Raw genomic sequence first — 22,817 nt, 5'->3', positions numbered from 1 at the left:
ACAAAAGAAAGACAAGATGTGCACTCTTTCTATGCTCAAATACATCTTATCAAGAGAAGACAGTCCCTCCTATTTTTTCAGTCCCTAGGCTCTGACTGAGAAACTCCTACATTTATCAAATACAGAAAAAGATGGGGTAGCACTTCTGGGATCCCATTTTTGCTTCTCTGTCCCGATAGCTGATCACTGAGATGTCATGATGAAGTAGAAGAACAAAAAGTGATTTTGTTTAAGTAGAAAGGCTGGCAGTAGAAAGAAGTGGCAGTGGTGTTATGAAGGGCCAAAATAGGAAGAGCATAGTGTGAACAGCTGGTAGTTTCCTAGATGTCTGCCCCAGAGCATAGAAATATGCCACAATCACGCTGCAAGTTGCGTGTTAAGGGCAGGCAACACACGTACATACCCAAAGGTCCAGAAGATAATCAGGAAAACTGCCAATGTATGAGTCTGAATGTGAGGCATCCAAGTAAACATGTTAACAGAATAATTTTCCCATCTGGCTTCTGGCAAGCAGCTGTTACTGGGGACTTGATGGTGAGCCTGCAATCCTGTGGATCACGTGGAGTGCTTTGCTTCTCCTGCAACATCTCAAGTAAGCCAGAGCTCTTGAACCAATCTGCAGAGTAATTCCAGTCAATTTTACCTTCCCCCTCCAGGCTTCCTTTATCTCTTCCTGAGAAGAATATGCACTTACTCTTACCTAAAAATATAATATTCCTAAGAAGACAGTATTCCTTCCCCAATCAGGCAGGAATAAGGTATTTGTACTCTCAGCTTACTAAGTAAGTTGTTAAGCTATACCAACCAAAGCAGTTGTTAACAACTGTATCATTGTAAATCTCCACTCTGGTAGGATACCTAGTTCCTTTTATTTAAAACAAAACAAGACAAAATGCCTACTTTTGCAGTTCATTTTAATCTCTTTTTATTCAAAGCAAGCACTTTGACTACTTTAAATTTATTTCATCTATGCATCATTAGAGTGTGTTAACAGAAAATTCTTTTGGCACTCCTCAAGGTCATTTTGGTTATAATTTCGTAACTTCAGTAAAGCAGAAATAAATACTAAAGTTACAGTTGCGTAAATGCCAAGTCTAGCAAGCGGAGAGTTTCAAGTGGTCCTCTCTGAAAATCTGAGGTTGTGAAATTGCTGCAAAACAAAGATGCTCCCTTAAATATCTCTAACATTTATTTAAATACTGGAATACTTGTTTCCTTCTTTTAGTACTCATAACCAATTCAGCCTGTGTATGATGAGAGACACCTGGAATTCATGTCTATACACAGAAACTTTCTGCAAGTCTGCACAGGGCTATTTGACAATTGTGATACTGTTCATCCATTCTTCAAAAGTAACATCTTTGCAGGAAATGCCTGAACTCTTTGTTGTAGCAGGAGCTAATTAAAATTCTCCAGTTCATGGAGATAAATAAAAGGTTCAGAGAAGGTTCAGATATGCCATGCAATTATTATTAATGAGGCATTGCTACGTACACATCCAATCAATTCACACAACTTCCAGAAAAAGAGCTCTTTAAAGGTTTTGTACTGGTGACTCTAGCAATACTTGGGCAGTTATGAAAGAATGCAGTTGCTGTTCTATAAATTCTTTCGTGGTTCAGCCTTAGAAAACCACATTGTGACTGTATCTTCCCCTTTTTCACTCACATCATTTAGTTTGGTACATACAGAAAGCTTGTATCAAACAACCATAGGTGAAACACAACATGAATTCATTAGTCGATGACCTCTTTACTTACTAGATCAACACTTTCACTTTTGCAGGCAGAGTGCCCAGAGGCTTTGCTTGTAGCAGCTAACAGCAGTTCCTCACAACTGTTCTTTAAGAAAACACCCAGGCTATGTGCCACCCTTTACAGGTGTCCTTTCTGGCAGATACTCCTAATTGCAGGCTTTATCGTAACTGGAAAGCAAATTAATTTGTTTATTAGCTGTTCCATCGCGTGGGATAGCTGTCACAGTTCCGTAACGAAGTTTCTTGCTGGTGAGTTTTTGGCAGTCTTCAGTTACTGTTAAGTAATATAAATGGTATTTTTCTCAATAACAAGAGGAAAATAAAAACCAAAATGAGAATGAGCAAGAAACTGTGCTGTTAAAGTAACCAGACATATCCAGGAAAAAAAAGAATAAAGAAACATTTCTCCACTTGAACAACGGAAAATGTTTGGGTGAAGTTACCTAATTGGGAACGTTGGCAAAAAGAGGCTAAGATCCATTAAATGTTTCAAATACACATTTGAAAATCTTTACTCATGTTAATAATTCACATACATATATATTTACATTTATATATATGAGTATATGCATATATTCTTTTTCCCTTGGGCATCTAGTGCTAGTGATAATAACGGAAGCATGAGATTTTCAGCTTCAATCTCTTCAAGTATGCCCTTGGTCCAGTTGAAACTGCATTTGATGTCATTACTTGAGGCTGTGTCGGCAGCCTCTGGAAGCCATGACATGAGTGGTAAGCACCCCTGAAATACACAGGAAGTAAGGGAACTCAGAATTCCACACTAATAATTCCTTAGTCTGATTTATCTAAAACAGAAAACTAGCAGTAAATGGCTTTCCTTGTCATAAGGCAGTTAGGTACTGCCTATGAAAAGTGAAGAATTTTTGTCTTCTGTATTTTATTAATGTTAATTTCTGAATTTATAATTGGGAAGTAAACTACATTTGATGAAGTTTTTCAAAGCAATTTTCTAGTTTTTTTAAATCAATTTTGTTTCTCTTATACTAATGTCACACTTTGGTGCTTGCAAAGATAAGTATGCTGGGCATGTGCACAAGAATATTTATTCCTCTGTAATGAAAACCACATGAGAATCCTCAGAATTTCTCCACTTCACAAATCCTGTTATTCTTTAGCATACTGAATTATTCAGATTGTGTATGAGATTTCCAAGTACCTAATTTACATTATGAAAAAGAGAAAGATAAGTGCTCTAGAATCATTGTACATGGACATAAATCTGTAGGTCTACAGGTCAGACCTAATGCATTTATTCAAATTTCAGAAGAATTGGATACTGCACAATAGTACAGCCATGTCCGCAACAGTGCTTGAAAAATGCTCACATACAAAATCTCCTGGCAAAGTAACATACTACCTTTTTCTGGTGGATGTGTTTTGTTTAAAAATTTAACTTGAAATAAAAGCTGTTGATTGAGGTTGGCTGCCACCAAGCATACTGGTATTCGTGTTTGGTTTGGATAGAGGGTTATTTTTCACAGTGTATAAAAATACTAGCTTGTGGATTTTCCTCCCATTTAAATGGAAGAACAGAAGACAACACTGCTGTTCACATATTGAAAAGCACAACCCGTAAGTGATTCTGCTTCTCTGGTGTGTCCCAGCTGTGAATACACTCATAGAGGTATTCAGGGATGGTCATTCTGGATTCCTTGTTCTTAAATAGCTTTAGAGAAACATCTCTCCTGTTTCTGGATGAAAATATCTACACGAAACCTTCCTGGATAGCACATCTGCCACTACCTGCAGTGCAGCAACACAGTATGTATTTGCAGTGACAGAATTTTTTAGACAAGTCCCATAATCTTCTTCAAAGCCTGGGCTGCCTTTTGGTCATTACAATTTGCTGCATTCTTCAAGATGGATCCCAATGTATAATTGTTAATTTAGCAGAATATAACTGGAAATATCTGCAATATTTTAAAAACAACAGTCACTGGAACACTACAGCTGATTGCCGTGAGCAGTACTTGCACTACTTAATAAAAAGTGAAGCTTTTATGGCTTGCTTTGGGAGGAACTGCTTTAATAATCCAAACAGAAATGAGCATGAAATATCAGTATCTGCTTAAGAGCTGGATCTTCTGATCAGAGTATAGATTAGTATTAGTTTTTAGCCTCAGATCTTCTTTACATATCTATATAAATAGCAGATAATGGACAGGTGCTCTTTCCTGGAGAAGTGAAAACTTACGGAAGCGAGGGTAGAAATAGTGTTGTTGCTGCTCTCCATGTCTGCTGTTCTACCTTCTTAGATGTTGTTTTTGTGCTGCTTTTTTCTTTCCACAATTGCATTTCACTTTTTATAAAAACTCACAATAGGTAATTTTTATAGATCTGGAGCTCTTCACTGTTGCATCAGCTAGAATGATCTACTCTTCATGAGTAAAACTTGAAGTGAAAATAAGTATTTGGGTTTACAGTTACCGTGCTGATGACAATGGTGATGGTAATAAGAAATAGGCCGTTGGTCATCCCTCCAAGAGCTGCTCTTCTCAGCCCGTTCTTGTCTTGCACTTGGAAACACTTTACAACCATGAAGTCTACAGCCTGGATTTTGTTGTTGTGTTGTTTTTTGTTTTGGTTTTTTTTTTAATTTAAAATGAAAGCTTGCATTCTGCAGAATCTGAATATACCACATGGAACCCTCATGCATCCCATGTGACAGGCTTCACATAATGATCAGGCTGGACATGTGGTAGCTTTGTCTCATACTGAACAACTGAGCCTTGACACAGGATAAAACAGAGAATCGCTTGGTGTTACATATATATATACAAATATAGAAACAAAGATATATATAAAAAAGGCAGTAACAATACATAATTTATTAATACTTCTCTTTAGACAAAACCAAATGTAACCAGAAAAGTTAACTGATTTTATTTCTCACACAAAACCAACAGAAGAAATTTGTCTAAGCTGATTAATGGTAACTGCCATTTTCATACTACATATAAAACTTATCCTATACAGTTCTACATACTTTGTTTAATTAACAGTCTGTATTAAAAGTGGCATAGGTGAAACTTCGTAAGACAGAGTGCTGCAGATGGCAGATGATCTGTAAGTCCGCATCTTTCCTTGATATCCAGTATTTCGGTCCAGTTGTTGAAGAGAAGCAATAAATGCTGCATCTAGCATTAATGATGAACTGAAAAGCACCATGGACTATGGACAAGTGTGCAATGAATATTACAGGGGAAAAAAGAAACAAAACTTTATGCAGTAGTACAAAATGTTAAGATTAAATCCTGCCTTAAAAACAGTAGTTGACTACTTCAGATGTATGAAGTCCTTAAATAACATCCAAATTGAAGTCTCTGTCGTTGTTCATGGCTTAAATATATTCAAAAATTCTCCCTTCTTTTTTACAAAACACCTTTTCTGTTTTTTCATGGCTTGAACATTCATCATCTTCTGCAGTACTGCAGACCATTTGGTAAACGTAACAACTGAACCTCCTGTTAGGCTTCTGTTCTATATGCAGGACAAGGTCCTTGTCAAAGTAAACCTCATGACTGTAAGTCTGAAATGAGAAACAAACAACAACAACAACAACAACAACAAGTCTTCAGTCTCTGTTTCCAGAACTCGCTATACTCACACCATTATTCCTTTTCCCTTGGGGAACAAAAACATATGTAACGATCACACAGGAATTGGTAAGTAAATGGGTCTAGAGAAGTGTTAACATAAAAGACAGGAATTCTCACCACATCCCAGGACTCCAGTAATGGAATACTCTTAAGTCGAATCCCACGTTCATTACAATGAAAGTCGAGGTGTGCTCTGCCATCAGCTCCTATCTGAGTAACTGCCACAATGGATAATAAATCCAATTCATCTTCATAGTCCACAATTTTGAATGTCTTAGAAAAAACAAAACCTCAAGTTTACAAATCAAACAAATTCACCTAAATTACATAGCTCTTATTCTTTCAGGTGGAAGCAGAATTGGAAAAAATGTTAAGTCTTCTGGTCTGATAAAGAAAACTTTGCCAGCCTGATATCCAACAGACATCTTTCCCAACATGAGTTATCTAACGTAATTCAGCAAAATTCCTTAAGACAGGAGAGGAGAAAGTGATCCTAGAAGAAAAATCCTGATGTGCAAGTATTTTATATATATCATACAGGAAATAGAAAAAAAGAGTCCTTTGAAAGTGGCAGAAGAAACATTTAAACTCCATGCCCTCTTTTGAAGCAGACAGAGACAGCATAGCTTAAAACTGTGACTGGTTTTGAGGGGATAGGGATCTTAGGTAATTCCATTCACATGACCACCTGTTTGCTCTTCTTGGAACTCTCTCGCTCCACAGAGTACACGGCAGTGAATAACTGAGATCAAAAGGTGAAGACTGAATTGCCTTAATTGCCTCTATCTCACTGTCATAAACCTCATAATACACTCTTTAAACTCAAGCCAATTGTTTTCTTCTGTAACAAAAAAATATCTATTGGAATCACAAAGTGTAGCAGTAGGGAAAAAATAAGAGTGCAGACTCTAATTTTTATTATGTTTTTAAAAAAAAAAAGTAGATAGAAATGAATTGCAAATCTTAAGGGTTATATTGGACTGTCCTGTATTTTTACCATAGTAAAATCTATTTCTTAAGAAAAAAGTGACTGCCAGAAATGAATAAATTTTAACTGTTGTGCTTATGTCAATTACAGCTCCAGCTCTAGATAGCTACAAAATATTCTTCATAACCTCTTGAAGACTCAGCACCAACACATATAGTATTTTCACTCAAGAAGCAGTTACTTAAAATGTTAAATACCTTATCCCGAAATCCAACCAAAGTAACTGGGAGAGAAAAACATAATTTAGAGATATTATATCAAAGACTAGAGGAACCTAAAGCAGAGAAGAAACAGAAATACTTTCTTTTCATAAAGTGCTTTAAAAGGAATATTTAAAAGAAATGTTTGAAGAAGTAAGTTCATCACACTAATATATCATTTCTATGCCACAGAAGTTGCATGGAGTTATGACAGTATCATGGGGCATAAGATCAGTTCTTAAAAACTGATGCCAAAGCACAAATGTCAACCAAGGAGAAAAGATGACAGAGAAGGGAAAATAAGTTATTAGAAGTTAAGAAGACAAAGACAGTCACAAAGACGGAGGAATAAAGAACTCAAAAGATTAACACATCTAATGGTTACAGCCACTGCACCTGAAGTAAGAATGACTTCTGTCTAGCTAAACTTCTTAATCCATAAACTGCTCTGACTCACTATATCAGTTACCTCTTGTTCTGGGTCATCATCCAGCAGGTTAAAACGCTTTTTCACCACTCGACCAGAAGCTGTTACAGTAATAGTGTTATTTACCTTTGGAGAAAAAGAAAAAAAGTGGCTCTAGACTTTGAATCATTTTAGTTTTTCCCTATCTATTTGACAATGTATCTACTTCACATCTTTTGCTTCCTGACCTTGTTTTAATCTCTCCAGTCTTGTTTTACTCATTAGCTATGCATGGCTCTAATGCTGCTATCTCTTCTTCATGAGGGTTCATGAACTCTGGAGCTTTCATTGAGGTATCATTTACATTTATATTTACTCATATTCAAAGGTTCTCAGTCCCGTATAAAGGTGGCAAAGGTTCTCAGCTACTATAATTTTCAGAACAGAAGTATCTGCAGCCAAAGAGCTGGAGCGACAATTGACAGCTAAGTCATCACCAATCTGTTTCTAAAACTTTTACTTCCAGAAGATGGGGAAAGTAGCATCTTAAACCATCGCAGGTGCTTCCACTGGGCTTCAGTAACAGCAAAAACATTCAAAATTGGGGTATCAAAGTCTTAACAGAAGTCAAAAAAGAAAAGGCACAGCACAGGCAGGATTAGTACTTGTTATTTCTTTGCTCTTATCGCAACAGAAGTTATCTAAAGAAACCCTACAACCCCATACGTAGATGACAAAGCTTATAGTTTCCGAATTCAGTGGAAGTTTCATTCCTTAGTACAGTGCAGATTGTTAATACACAAGCTTTTTTCTGCAGAAGCTTCAAAATTAGTACCGCTAACTTCCAGGGACTTTAAGTACTCAAACTATCAAAACTTGCTTTTATGTAAGACAAGACATTGTGTGCTGAAGCAATATTACAGTTCCATGCACTGCCAAAAACTCTTCTTGAGTATGCTCTTTAACCTTTTTGACATTTAGATTGTCTTTGTGATTTTCTATCACAAAAGATTTCAGGAAACAATCTGGGTGATTTAACAGCTCATTTCTATTAGGAAGCTTAAATCATACCCTTGCCACTCGGTTCTACCTTTCTGCACTCTTCTCATACACTGATGATTCAATTCTGTTCCAGCTCCAGTTCAACACAACAAGCAAGCAAGAAAGTACTTACCTTTTCCACTAGGTTATTATTCTGTTATTTTAGTGCATTGATTCAGCTCACCAAGGGTTAGATGAATGCCAAATCCATCACACGGGAGTGACAGATGTGTTTGGCCAGGAAAAGAAACAGACTTTTGGAAGCAGTGTATTGTCCTTGTTGTCTTATGGAGACTTACCCATAAGTTACGAGACTTTAAACATTTATAGCATTTGCATGATCGATTTACCCAAGCATCGGAGATTCACACAACTATCACTTGGTGGCACCTTCTTTTGAAGGAAAGCTGTCAGTATCTTTCAAGTACACGGAAGTATGTTTTATGTCAATGATACATGACTATACTACACACAATGAAGGATACTGAAAACTAAAGAAAAGACTGGAGGTTTCAGAAAGCCATCCTGAAAGTGTTTCTGCTTTCAGATTTTTTTTCCATTCAGCTTAAAGTCCTTCAATAAACTTTGAGTTAAACATAGACCACAGTGGTTAATCACATACACAAATCCCCTGTGGATCGCTCAAAATCATACATGGTGATCTCAGACTCTAAACTCACACAGTTTTCTCTGTTGGCCATAACTGTAAAATCTTCTGTAATCTCCATCTGATTTGTATTATTTTTAACTTCTTTAAGCTTCAAGACCCTACAAAAAAACCCCAGAAATTACAAAATAAGTCATTATTATAATCCACCTATAACACTTCTATAATTTAAAAAAACAGGTATATTAAAACATCAGAAATAACTGAAATGGAAATAAATTATTTTTTAATTTATCAGTAAAATTTTAAGAGTGGTCCTTGATCATTTTTCATAACAAAATCTAGTGTTGCCTGCCATTGACCATATTCATGTGCAGAAATCTGCATGTTTCTACCAGAACTTCTGATTCTGACAGATTAATAAATTCTACAGTTTCTAGGGCTTGATGAGTCTTTTGGCCTGCAAATTTTCAAACTAATGAATTTATGCAGTTACACAATTTCTCCTCTAGTAAAATAAGATCTGAGAAAAAACAGCTCGTACTTTACCAAATTTGGTCCCACGTGGATTATTCTACCTGACATATCTGGATGGAAATATATCCAGTCAGGTTCCAGTGAACAGCATTTCATATCCTGGATGCCATTTTTTGCCTGAAGAAGGAAGGGAAAGCTCGAATATTAGTATTTTGAAAGTCTCAAAGATCTAATTAAAGAGGAAACACTGAGCTCCTATCCACATACTTCTGAAGGTTTTTAAGTAATGCTCCTAATCATGACCAGAAAGGATGCCAGTGGAATAACAGTAATAACAACAACAACAGAGTTGGTTCCAAGTCTCAAGATATTCCATGGAACAGTTTCAACTTTCATTTGCAATAAGCAATAACCTTGTACCACAGCTATATGTGTCCTACCTCTCCTGAAACTAAACAAAATCAAGATTTAGCGTACACTCTGCAAACACTTCAACATGTCCATCAACATGAGTGTCGAAGACATGAGATACGTCAAAACAAGGGAAAGCATTAGCACAAGGTTTGACTTGAGCTTCAAACCTCAGGCTCAGCCTCTTTTGTACAAATTATCTGTGGAGCATATAAACCTTGAACAGCTTGGGATTTCAGCTGCAAGCTGATCAAAATCTTTGGATTTTGGCAGTGGATTTTTGTTGTTAAATTTAGCTGACCTTGATCATTCAAATTTTCAAATGTATGAACCCGCACAGAAAAATGCTAGGCAAGAAAGGATTGTACAAGCCCCTCTGAATCAAAATTGATCTTCAGCTATTGTTATGAAAGATCTGTTTTGAAAATAAGAGATCATTGATTTGGTCAGGCTAGCAAAAGAGATGAGGACATTTACAGATGAGAATTTTTTTAGTGAAGAACCCTGAACTAACAGGCCTAGAAGCTGCTTGTGTTACAGAAGTATCTTCAGGTCATATCCAGATCCCAAATAAAAACTGTGATGGAGAGCTCACACGAAAGAATATATGCAAATAGTACATAAACACAAATAATAGGAATGCTGGATTAAACTGGGTAATAAAACCTTTCTAGGAAGGGAGAGAAGGTACAAATCAGGGATAAACTACAAATATTACAGAAACTTATTCTGCAATTTCTTAAAATGGTTCTTTAGTCATGCCATTTGTAGGCTGACTAGTCAGAAGTGCGTTAAGAGGTTACCATGCAAGGAATCAGGTATTGAGATTTTGCTTTAGCCTTAACTTCTAAGCAGAGAATAGTGCTAAGATTATACTGGAATGAATGAAATATCAGAGGCACTAATAATTGAGAAGATAACATTTTACACACGACTCCACTGGACAGTAGATGCAACACTGTGGGGTGATCCCTATGAGAGCACCATACTGGAAAACAAGGGCATTGTTGTCTCAAGCACTACTCAGAAGACATGAAGACAAATGTGATACACATACATTTGAGAGAAGGTGCTATCTGAACATATTACCAAAGTATTGTCTTTCAGAGAACAAATATGGAAGACTCCTTTATGCTTTTTCTTGTTAGGTGTGATGATATAATGCCAAGGGTAACCTCCAATTTGAAATGCATTCTCCAGAGAAGATGCTTCAAATAGCAAAGGTGGGATATCTGCAAATATTTGGTAATGTTAACACCATTAGTAGTAGAACAATCATAATTTCATTGATCCTTACAATTCTAAATGCCGATAAAGCAATTAATTCTTCAGAACTTTTGAAGACTCTTGGAAATACATTGGCTGTGGCCTTTTTTCTAGAACCAGCTATGCTACCTCACCTAGCACGCAGGCATACATCTGCAGTTCAGCATGGAGGTCTGAGAAGGCAGTAATCTTCCATAATACAACAAAATAGTGTGGACCACAAAGAGTGCAATCTGTAGCCGAGTTCATAAAAATCAATAAAATCAATATAAATCTAGGAATTTTTGTAATTAATGGCAAAAGGTATCCGGTTTTCCCTTCAGATCAGTTGGGATAAATTATACAGACATAATATGCCACTCTTACAAGTCTTCTGTGTACTAAGTGAGAGAAGCATCTTTGAACGAAGTGGACCACATGGAGCTTTACAACTTCTACCAACTAGCTAAATAACAGCAATTTCTACAGCAGCTACGACTAAATCAATTTTAAACTGAAGATCACCTTGTTCTAACACTACAGAGAAGTGCTAGGGAAAAAAAAATAAATTGGTAAAATGTGAAGAAAACCTGCAGTTGCAACAGGCATTTAAATAGGCAGAATATAAAAACCCAAGCTGAACTGCTGTGAAGAAAACAAGGTTCTTATCTGGACTTTTGTGTCCCAAAGGTCTCACCCAAAATTTGACTTGTTCTTGTCCTGCTTAGTCTAGATAATCATCCAGATCCTAGCCACTGGTGCTAGCCAATGACACATGACATCAGAAATTACATTTACAGAGTGCTTCTCTGTTTTTCCTTCATTCATGTTAACAACGACTTAGCCATTTAAATTGAAAGAAATTAGTTCACTGCCTATGGAAATTAAGTCCTTCCTAAGCTGGAAAGTGGCTGTCTTCCAGTCATCTTTGGGACTAACACACAGGAAATGGGAGATTCCGTGCAAGATATACAAAGTACAGGTTATAAAAAACTGAGGAATCTGCTGCAAATGTACAGAATGCTGAAGAAGCAAGCATAAGCAGACCTAATGAAAAATGGGTCAATAAAATTTGTTAACATCTTATCCTATTGACTTTTTAAATAAAGCATATAGAGCAAGGCCCCTCAAAAATTCTGGCAGGTAGACTAAATGATAGATTTAAATGCATTTCAATAATAACTCAGTCCTAAGCAGTGCAGGCTGCTGCTAAATATGATTTTCTTTTTATGTTCATTTGGCAAAGACTTGCAAATTCACAGCCACATAAACCACTGTGATAGCATGACTTCGCCGCTTCAATTCCCTCTTTCCTGCTATGTGTTACTTACTGTTGCTCAACACTCCCTGTTCTAATTGCTTGTAAGTCCTTTCTCTAGCATTGCCTGTTTCCAGTCTCCAGTTGAGCTTCTTTGTCCACTTCCTTAAAAACTCTCCAGCCTCATCTAAACATAAAGCCATAAAGCTGTTCCTGGCAGCATTAACAAGTATTTGTGCTAAACATAAAAAAAAGAGAAGATCTCGGCAAAGCATCTTACTTTCTGTTTTTATGACATCCTCAAATCAAAGTTCAAACTCTGAAACTGTTAAAATCTCACTCACTGAAACGTTACATTACACTGAACAGTCAGTCAGCCATTGCATTCTTAAAACAGCTCAAAAACCACAGGAATGTAACTATCTGCAAAGAGCAGCCATGCCAAATGTCTGTCATGAATTCAAAACTTCCTAACTACAAATTCTTGAATATGATTCAAGATCAGAAATGTTTTTTCCAGTACCTTGGTTTTAGATCTCAAAACTAAAAATACAATGATCTGTAAGACATGAGAGCAAATCTGGTCTAGGTTTCCTATTAAGCTCCCACAGCATGTTTTCCACAGGGCCCCTAACATTAAATTGTGGTTTTGCAGACCGAGACAGAGAGGAAAATGAGGAGAAATTTCCCTTTCCAGAACCTGACACATCAATTATAGCAGCCTATTACTTTGTTTTGATAAAACACTGCATTATAACTGAAAGACCTCTTTATGTATATCTGTATTTTATCTTTGTGTATTTCCTCAGGTTTACGTTAATCTGGTCTGGTTTGACTGTTATTATCTGATGTTGTTTGCAGACAGAATGATCAAAAGAATGTTTTAAGTGGACAGTCCCCCGTAAAAACCATTTACTACAGAAACATTCAAAGTTAAAGAAACAAAAGCACTACTTGCTACTGGTGAAACCTACTTTTTTCTTTTTTTTGGAAGTAAGTTGAAAAAAAAAAGTTTCAAAGAAAGTCTCAGTCTTTGGTCATTAAGATTCTTAGCACCAAATTTTAATCTCAAATGCACTAACAGAAATGATTGCTTGGTTTCAGAGAAATTAAAGTCATTACATAAATCAGAACATTTGATAGTTACTGATTTGAGGCATAAGAATTGTTTTCAATACTTACTTTGTTCTCTCCTCAGTAATTAATTTTATTGAAAATGGCACATTTCTGACAACTCAGAATTATCAAAATGCAACTAAGACAAATCGTATTCAGGCTCCTTGAATTCCCTCTGCTGGTCGGATTAAATGTTCTTACATACTCTGCTTACATACCATATATTGTTTCTGAGTGCTACTAACACCAGTCCTAGCATTTCCTCTTGTCCTTGGTCCTGAGGCACAACTGTTCTTGATAGAAATTTCCACTTCAAGCATCGTTTATGAAGTTTTTCAAATAGCTTAGTTGCTGTGCTAATTTTCTAGTTAAATCCTACGTAATTAAGTCTTGTAATTAGAAGTCAAGCAAAGTACATTTCTAATAACACATAAACCCAGAAATACAGCTACAGATACACTCACAATGAGTAGAGTAATTGTAATGTTTTTTCTAGGTGTGAAATAAGTAATAATTAATCCATAAAAGCCACCAGCCAAGATAATACAAAGATAGTAAATACCTGTTATTTTAACATTACATGGAAGACCAAATGGATACTTTCCTACAACTCCCACTTGACCATTCCAGTTGAATTCATGTCCCAGATCAAACGGCTGTTCCATGAACTAAACAAACAAAAATCAAAACATTTTAGTTTTATTAAGGTTTACTTACTTGCCATTTAGTTTTACTACTCTGTTACTACTGCATTCTTGATCTTGTTAAATACTGCTTTATGTCTTACTTTTGAATTAACATTTGATTTTTGGTTGGAAGAAAATAAACTCAAAAGTCTCACTGCAGTTCTGTTTCAGATCAAACAACCTTCCATGCCCATCATTTTCTAGCCTTAACACTCACCTATAACTACAGACTAGGTGTGTACAGAGCAGTACACCCTGATCTAGCATTTACATAGCTCCTCTCTGTATGTGCTGAAGTGCCTGTATGAACCTGTATCTCTTATGTTTAGCCACTTGTAACTGGTGCGGGTAGAATTTTCTGATGGTGTACCCTTTCAAATCTTCCTACTGTAAATAGACTCAGCCAAGAACTCTATCCTTTTGACACATTCCCACGTGGTGTTACATGAATATTTATTTGTTGACCAAAAATAACACGACTATATGAAAGATTTCATATTTCATTACCTGTTCCAAGATGGCCTGGAAGTTATAGAGCCTGACCAGACCCATGCTATGCATTACAATCAGTATTCCATTAGAAACAGCAACATCCGTCACACTATTACCAAATATCTGGACAAAAAAAAAAGGAAGAGAAAAAGATTCTATTAGGGAAAAAATAATTGAGAGACAATGAAAATACTTAATATGAAATTTTGCAATCAATTTCTTTTTTTATTCTGACCAAACCTTATGAGCAGTGTTTTAGCTCATGAAGTGTTCTGTAACTCGGGTGCTCTGCTGAGTTCCTGTAATAGTTTGCACTGTAGTAACACCTGGAGTAAGACTAGCCACATTCTGGAAGCAAATTAATTCTCTAATCAATTCTAGTATATCTTCATATCATGTTACCCAGTTATTATCATATATGAATAGACTATATTACGCAGCATCCCACAGGAATGCTAGCAAAGCAAACAACTCAATCTAAAAGTATCGATTTCGGATCTTTCATTCTTTCATCATCACCTGGGTAAGATACTAGTCAATCACGGCTCTATGACTGTGTACAGCTGTACTAAAACCCCAGTATCCAGCTGTCACAGAGCACAGGATCCTCTCTGAATCCAAATTAGACACATACATGAAAAGCGACATACTCCTTTTAATAATTATGCAGTATTCATTTGTGCCGCTGCTTAACACATCTCCACTGAAATTCAACAAACCAATTCTGAATATTTAATGAATAACAACATGTGAAGTTCAGTTTGGGGTTTTGGGGTTTTTGTTGTTTTTTTTTTAATAGAGATGCTTGGAAATTTAGTTTTCATTTCTTTACTCTGAATCACTATGTCAAAAACTCTTAGAACAGAGTTAAAACAAATAAAAAACCCGAAACAAACAAAACAAAAAAACAAAACACCAAAAAACCATCACCCTAAAGATATAATACTTCTAAGTCCTAACACTATCAATGGTCTTGTGATCAGTTTGGTCCCAAAAGACAACCTCACTCCTGAGATCCTGCCTTTCACTTAGTCGTATGGCTCCTCAGTACACTTGTTAGCTTAGGTCCCAGTGTCTTCCAGAAACAAACTCTTGATAATCTTGCAACTCTAAACTTGAGACCTTACCTAGTCTGAACTCAGAATTTATTGTGGTGTACCATCTCAGTAAAGCTGATGCATTAGGTGCATTCTGCAGTCTCAAACATTAACCCTCAGCCTAACTAACATTCCACTGATCTGTATCAGGCTTGGCATTGTATTCACTGGTTGCTTCCTCTGCAGGGTATATTCTCAAATCCCAAACTCTATCCTGATATTATTCCTAGCTGTAACAATTACTCTGATAAGTACTCCGTACAGGCCCAACTGAGGAAGTAGATGTGTAGATGCTTCACTTGTTATGCCCATGATGAATGTGGCATGCCATTCCTAACCAGACTGAGAATACCTTTGATACTGGTAACATTTTTTCCACTCCTAAATACTAACTTTGAACAGAACAATAGAGTGTCCCTAAACTTCCATGGGCCCAAATGAAAAATGTTTAACCCACTCCTTCACTTGCCAGCCTAGTCTCAATTACAGCCTCAACCCACCCCAGCACCAGCCAAAACCCAGTAATAGCTCTAGACCCCAAATAAGACTTGGGTCACAGAGCTTTGAAGACAGTTTCCATGTTTGCACTATTCCATTTGTAAGCTGTATCCAGAGCTCTCTTGACAGAATGGTAAAACTTGCCATCTGGCTTGAGATTTCCTGATACATCCACCCTTACTTACAGGTCACAAACCAGCCTCAGAAAGGTTGTTCATTCTTGTCTGATAAAGCAAGACACGTATTTACATTTTGCCATTCAGCATCAATGATAATACAAGTCTGAAACATTTATAACTGCACACTGAATTCAGACTATTACTAGTAGTGGGTCAGAGGCCCATCTATCTTCCTTTAAAGAGGTGAGTCTGTAGACTTTAGGATTCCCTGATTCTTATGACTGCTGTAAGTAAAGGGTGAAGTCTTCCTATATATAAAAAGAATAACCCGATAGAATGTGTAAGTATTTTCTCTTCTGGTCACTCAAGTTAAGAATCTTCCCCCCAACGCCCCTATGAGACCTAAACCCAATGTTACTGCTAATTAATGTTTCACGGCACTATGCTTTTATAAGCTGTTAACTATGATTTCTGAAATTTGGTGGCAATTGCCTAAACTATGCCTCTCAAATGACTACAGTACAGGTCACGATTATATCCTATTATATATTATACATTATATCATAATAGAGGAATTAACTTACCTTTTTGTTTATTTCTAGCATTCCAATGAATGACAGAGGCAAAACTTGGAATACAGCAAGATAGAACAATACAGACTGCTGGATACCTGCCTGGGAAAAAACAACAATATAATTATCATACTTCAGGTACTTATTAATGGTAGGACACCTTCATCTTTTACCATAAAACAAAGCATAATGTCTTCATCTTTGTCCTTGCAGATGTTTTTTGATCAATTTTGCAAAAATTTAGGAATGACAGAGTTTTTCAACAAACTTACCTGCCGTGCTGCTGCAGGGAGCTTATTCTGAGCTGACTTTACAACCATCAGCTCTTGAGGAATATCCCAGCTCAGATACCTGCTTGTGACAATAAGAGCCTCTCTTAATAATTTTAAAATCATTTAATAATAAGTACATTATTTCACATAAAATATAAGCTACTGTAACTAGGCAAACCCCTGTGTCCAGGCAAACTGGGAAGGGTGCCTGAGATGTGTGATGTTTGCAACAATGCAAAACGCATGGAACTAGGAATGGCTTATTTCATACAGAATGGTGAGAAAAAATCTGATACTATGAACATTCACTATCTTAATTTTTCTCCTTCCCTTCATCAATCACTGCTTTCTTATCCTTCACTCTAAAGAAAATCATTCCTTCTGAGAACTGAAAAAAAGACGCAGTTTACCATAAGCAGTAACCGCTCAGCTTTTAAAGAAGAAAATGGCTACCCTATGGAGAAAGATGCCCGCAAGTTAAAAATGGCTTAAATTTTAAATGTGTGTTTCTTATATTTTACGAAGTTCTTTCTGCAGCTCTTAAAGATCCTCTCCTGGTATGTTGCTATTCCAATATTAAATACTGTAAAATTGGAAGAGAAAAGCCAAGAGTAGCCTAGATTGTGTGGCTTTTGTGAAACTTGATACTAAATTTGAGAGCAGAATACTTAAGCTGCTGAAACTCCTCTACAGAAAACAGCATGCAGGAACAGTACTCCAGGTAGTGTGCTAGACTAGCAACCTGAAGTCAGCCATAGGATAGTCCTAAAATAAATATGATTCTCTTTCTTCAGTACAGTACTAATGATTGTCAATTATATAAAGCCTAGTCAATGTTTAATACCTGAACTTGCAACAGGAACCCGTTAGGTATATTTTTTCCAGTACTTCTCCACTATCAGCAGAGAGACGTAGAAGCCAATTCTGTACTGTCAAGACTATCAGGGAAGACTTATAGTCCGACAGACTTGGTAGCATTTCCCCCTACATAAGAAAAGGTTACCAGAAAAAAGTTTGTACCAGGAAGATACATAACATTTTGACATAGTATGAAGAAAACAAAAATTAATACACATTCCTCAAAAACTAAAGGCAGAAAGCTGCCTGTTAAATCACATCAGGATCTCTAAGCTCATGTCTGTGCCAAATAGTTATCTGGCTATCACTTAATCTGTTGTCATACTTTTTGCAAGGCAGTTACCTTTTCTGGAAAAGACACCCTTTAAAATGTCCTTGCCTTGCAAGAATGACATGTAAATGCTTATTGATCTAACTGCTACCAGTCTTCAAGAGACAACTGTTCAAGTATTAAAGCATAAGACATTCAGTGGTAACTCAACTGTAACTGCTAAGTATGGTATTCTTCATAGTGCTTTTTTTCTCAGGCAACTCCAGGATGGGAATAATATTCATAAGCTCTGTGAACACTGGATAAGAGAAAACTTCCTCAAGGAGGAGGGAAATTATATAACCTATTAGCTAGAAACAGCAGAACAGCTTTTGGGCAGAGTTGCTTCAATGGGTCTCCAGTATATCTGCTGGGCTTTCTGTGTCAACAGAGCTGGTAAAAACTAGAACTACCTTTAGCTTGGAATACAAACTGCCCTTGGTAATTAAAAAATAAAGAAAAGTTTAAACAGCAATTATGTTCTAATGGAGTTAGTTGCATAAGCATAAAGGCACTCTTCAAAATCTTCCATGAAAGCTCTCAAAAAAGCATTTGAATGCACTATTGAGAAATTCAGAAAATTACACCTCTAAACATTCAGACAAAATAAATAAGCGCACGTTGCAAACCTTAAATGACCTAGCTCCATAAAAGCAATGAGAGAGTATTCTGCAGGGAAAGAACACTTTATTCTAAGTAGGTTTCGCTGAAAGATATTAACTTGGGGTTTTTGCACAACCATGCTCTAGTAAAAAGTATTCTTACCAGTGGGCATTCCAATAATAAAGCATCTTCTATTTTTTCTGACTTAGAACACTTTGGCTTTTGATAAAGTATTCTTGGCTCTTGTGCAATGCTGGAGGAAAATGATTGCTAATCATTAGTCTACTTTATAAACGACTTTCTATAAACAAGTCATTTTGCATTTTGCAGTTTCATAAATCCTGTCTTCTCTTTAGGGAGGTCAGAAGTCTAAACATCTTACTTTTACTTTGCAAATATAACCTGAAATTGCTCTCAAAATAAGGCCTGATAAACAATAATTAGTATAACATAATATTTAAAAGCTAACCTTCACTATATTTTGTGGTTTGTAGGTTGTCTTATTTGTTTGTTTGCTTGCTTTTAAATAACAAACAGTAACATTCTTACTTTAGTGATACACATTAAAAAGAAAGCATATTCTAGAAACTAACAGTCAGCCTGGAACCTTCCCCTCCAGCACTTCCAGTGTTGCCTTTCATAACACAAAGGCGTCATGCACAGATACTGTTTTAAGAAGCCCTACTACTAGAATAAAAGCTTCATACTGTGCACAGTTTTTCCCCTCAGGGAGAGGATGAGACAAAGATAAACCTGAAAGATGTTAGACAGGGTAAGTCAGTACTGGAAAGCATTCCAATAATGTAGGAACAAAACATGGCTAAGTAAATTTGGATCTCTGCTGTAAGTGATAGATTAATTAACTTTCAGTGGTTTACAGCGACAGTGATTTGTCTTTTATGTACCATATGACACTGTCTCAAAACTGTTCTGTTCACAACTTACTCAACACTGCAGTTCTCCAATTCCCTGCTACTTCCCTCACAGAAGGGATGGGCAAGGACAATGACTGGTGTATGCAGGACTCCCTCCTCCACCCTGCCCTGCGCTGTGCTGCCTCCTAAGCTGTGTCTCTGCAGCTGATCATGGAACTGGAGAGTACATCAGATCAGAGAACTGATCTGCAAAAACAAAAACCAGCAACTACTGCACACACCATACTTCTACATGAACAATAATTTACTTCTTCAATGCAGAATTTGTAGACATAATACCAAGCTTATTACATAGGCTGATTTTGTGATACATTCTTAGCATGCTTCTAGTTAGCAGATCACAAAGAACTATTGTTCATTTCACTTTTTAGTGCAAAGTTATAAAATAGTGATAAACTTCCACCCTTATTAAAGTGCTCTGAAAGCTGAAGCTATACAGCATCAGGAAGGTCAGACTTTCTTTCACAGAAGGTGTCACATTAAGTCACAGTGGCACCCAAGTATAATTTAAAAAAGATTTATTCTCCTGGTTAGGCTTTTTTTTTTTTTCACAAATTCCACTCAATTCACAGGCGCTATTTGGATGAGTAAAGCTGCCAAAATGTCCAAAACAGAACCACATGTTAAAACTGTAACCTGGGGTAACTTCTAATCGTAAATTTATTACCTGCTAATACAGCACTGGTAATTGTCTAAGTAAATTCTTCCTCTTTCATATGCAATAGGAGATGCAGAATGAGTTGTCCAAACATTCTTGAATTTAGTACTTTCCTGAAACAGACAGTGGTTAGAACAGTGACGAATTTTGTAGCAAACCTTGCTTTCAGAAAATATTTAGCTCCTGCAGCTTAATAACTTACTTTAATTGAACCTTTACTGTTGAATACATAAAGGAAAATCTGATTTGTATTTTCAAAACAAATTAGAAGACCTTTATAGGGAAATTTTGTCTTTTTAAAGAAACAAAGTCTTCTTTTATTAGCTATTATGGACAGCATGGGTAATGGATATTTTCTCATTATTTTGCCTGCACTGAAATTAAAACTAGCAACTAAACTTTAATGGCAACTTTTAAAATCAAGGACAAAACTCAGAATGTAAATAAGTACATGACTCTTTCATATGTAATTAATTGAATTTATTTAACCTTTGACTCTATTCTGCTTTTGGTGTTTTGTGTGAAAGACAGAAAAACGTGCTTACTTGCAAAAAGTGCCTGAAACTGCTCACATAAAGTTTCTTGCATTCATTAAAGACATTAGAAGCTCTATACTATTAACAACAGTCCCAGTCTTACAAAACCAAAAAGAATTAAACCAAAAGTATTTGTGTAAGTCAGGCATACTGATTTTTATTCCAATAACCTTTGCACGCCCATTGATCTATTTGTATAAGTGGACACTTCAGCTGACTTCCAATACATCTATTTTCAACACAACACAATTGCCAACTCACTTCCTCATATTAACTTTCAATGCATTTCTATCAGCTACTGCATGGCAGTGATTGTAATCGTTTTGATTAAAAAGTCGAGTTCACTTTACTCTGTAACTGCTTTAATTTTTATCCTGTAACAGAGATTTCACTGACACGTTAGGGGAGTGTTTACCTGAAGACCTCTACTGATTATCTTATTTTGTCACGAGAACTCCATTCAGAGTTAACACTGATGCTCCCCCAAACACTGTGAATTTAATATGGGTATTAAATAATAAGCCATTTTCGTGGATGAAATAAGTGATGGAAAACGCTACTTCTAATGCGATTATCAGATTTACAGGTGCTTCTTTACTTTTTCCACAGCATAGTCCTATCTACAGTTCTAAGTCTGAGTGTCATAAAATAAGTTTAAGTATTTATAACACCCTTCAGCAAAACCGCACCGTTTTTCTTCCCAAACGCGTCAGTCAGTGGACCAGGGACTGCTCAAACACCTGACCGACGCTCAGCCCAACCCGGCTGGCAGCCGGCACACGCAGGGGTGCGGCCAGCATCGGAAAGCATTGTCATTACCTGACATATTATCTGCCTGAGAAGGCCCAGGTTTGTTCTGTGAGCGACGCCAGCATCTCTAGCGTAAAAGCCAAGGGTCCTGCGGGTAAGGAGGCGGCAGATGTTGTGAGCCCCAGGAGCGGCCCTGCTCCTCCTCCCGGCGGCGGCGGCGGTTGCCTGCGGGCACATTCCCAGGCCTCGGAGCAGGCGCGCCGTAAGCCCCTACTTGTAGCTCGCTCTTGGCGAGGCGAGCAGCCGTGCAGGGCCCAAGCCCAGCCGCCGAGAGGTGAAGCGAAGCGGGAAAAGGCCCCTCACTCTCCGACTCCCCAGAGACGCAAACCGAGGCCTTCCGACAGGTTCCCGCTGCCGCCGCGCCGTCCCGTCCCGGGGCGGGGTCAGGTACGCACGGTGCCTCCCACCACCACCACCACCACAGGGCCGAGTCATGGCGAACGCCCGGCGGCAGCCCTACACAGTTACCTTCTCCCCGCGGCCCGCCGGGGATTGTAGTTTCCGTGGGCGCACAGCCTGCATCTCCCGCCATGCCCCGCAGCAGCCAGCCGGCCGGCTCCCTCAGGGGCTGCGGCTGTCAGTAGGAGCGGGCCCGGTCGGTGTTGCGGGGTGGTGCGTGGCTGCCCGCAATTAGCGGGCGGGAGCAGCGTAATCCCCGCGGTATAGGGGTGTTGCGGGGGGCCGCGGCGCAGGAGGGGAAGTTACGCAGAGGTCGGTGGGAGACGCCGGCAGTGGTCGCCCACCGGTACCCGCGGAGCCGCCCGCTCACCGGGAGCTGTGTCCCGGGCCGAGCTGCGCTTTGAGGGGCTGAACTAAAGGCAGTGCGCGTCGGCGTGTGTGAATGGAAGCTTTTTACGGGTCATTTGTTTTAAATAAAGGCAGGAAGTTTTGTTAGTGATAGTTCAGTTAAAGTGGGAACTTGTATCTCCTTCCTTCTAATGTCTTCCTGCTGCAGACTAACCATTTCTCGCGCCTCGGAGCTGAGTGGTGGGACCGGGCGCTGCAGGCCGAGGGGCTGCCGGGAGGCGGAGGGTCCTACGGCGCTCTCCGTCAAGCAGCAGCCGCGGCAGTGCGCATGTGGTATCGGCAGCGAGTGGCTTTGGCTGCCGCCGTGTTGGATGGGTGTATCCGGGCTTGGGGGGCTTGTGCATGTCTGTTTGTGTGTGTGTGTATGAAGGGATTTGTTTAAAACTCCAGACATCAGCAACTTCTTGAAATACATGACACTTCATTTTTATATTTTTAG

The 22,817-nt window shown here is 37.9% G+C and overlaps 2 protein-coding genes across 6 annotated transcripts in view; one reads left to right on the top strand and one right to left on the bottom strand.

The window, feature by feature from the left end:
* Window positions 1-4,574: 4,574 nt before the first annotated feature.
* DCAF17 (DDB1 and CUL4 associated factor 17) lies at window positions 4,575-21,935 on the bottom strand. Of its 2 annotated transcripts, XM_057423705.1 has the most exons (14): window positions 21,581-21,935; window positions 20,235-20,338; window positions 18,795-18,885; window positions 17,706-17,845; window positions 16,862-16,940; window positions 16,602-16,691; window positions 14,319-14,426; window positions 13,688-13,793; window positions 10,596-10,738; window positions 9,163-9,272; window positions 8,692-8,779; window positions 7,034-7,117; window positions 5,494-5,649; window positions 4,575-5,306 (listed from the first exon to the last, which is right to left on the bottom strand). In XM_057423705.1, the coding sequence occupies exons 1-14, from the start codon at window positions 21,746-21,748 to the stop codon at window positions 5,118-5,120; spliced, it is 1,656 nt and encodes a 551-aa protein (XP_057279688.1). In that variant the 5' UTR covers window positions 21,749-21,935; the 3' UTR covers window positions 4,575-5,117. The 2 variants fall into 2 exon arrangements, with proteins under 2 accessions (XP_057279688.1, XP_057279689.1); XM_057423706.1 differs by lacking the exons at window positions 17,706-17,845; window positions 18,795-18,885.
* Window positions 21,542-22,817, top strand: part of METTL8 (methyltransferase 8, tRNA N3-cytidine) — a 43,303-nt gene continuing 42,027 nt past the window's right edge. For all 4 annotated transcript variants that reach the window (XR_008974126.1, XM_057423710.1, XM_057423711.1 and 1 more), the window contains exon 1: window positions 21,542-21,665. The gene's annotated coding sequence lies outside the window, so the exon portion shown is untranslated. The remainder of the gene's footprint in view (window positions 21,666-22,817) is intronic.

Source organism: Pezoporus wallicus, unplaced genomic scaffold (genome assembly GCF_028554395.1).
Source record: "Pezoporus wallicus isolate ANWC-B61680 ecotype Strahan unplaced genomic scaffold, APGP_CSIRO_Pwel_v1 contig_1181, whole genome shotgun sequence".
In the NCBI taxonomy this organism is placed as follows: Eukaryota; Metazoa; Chordata; class Aves; order Psittaciformes; family Psittacidae; genus Pezoporus; species Pezoporus wallicus.
This window is presented reverse-complemented; position numbering and strand designations above follow the sequence as displayed.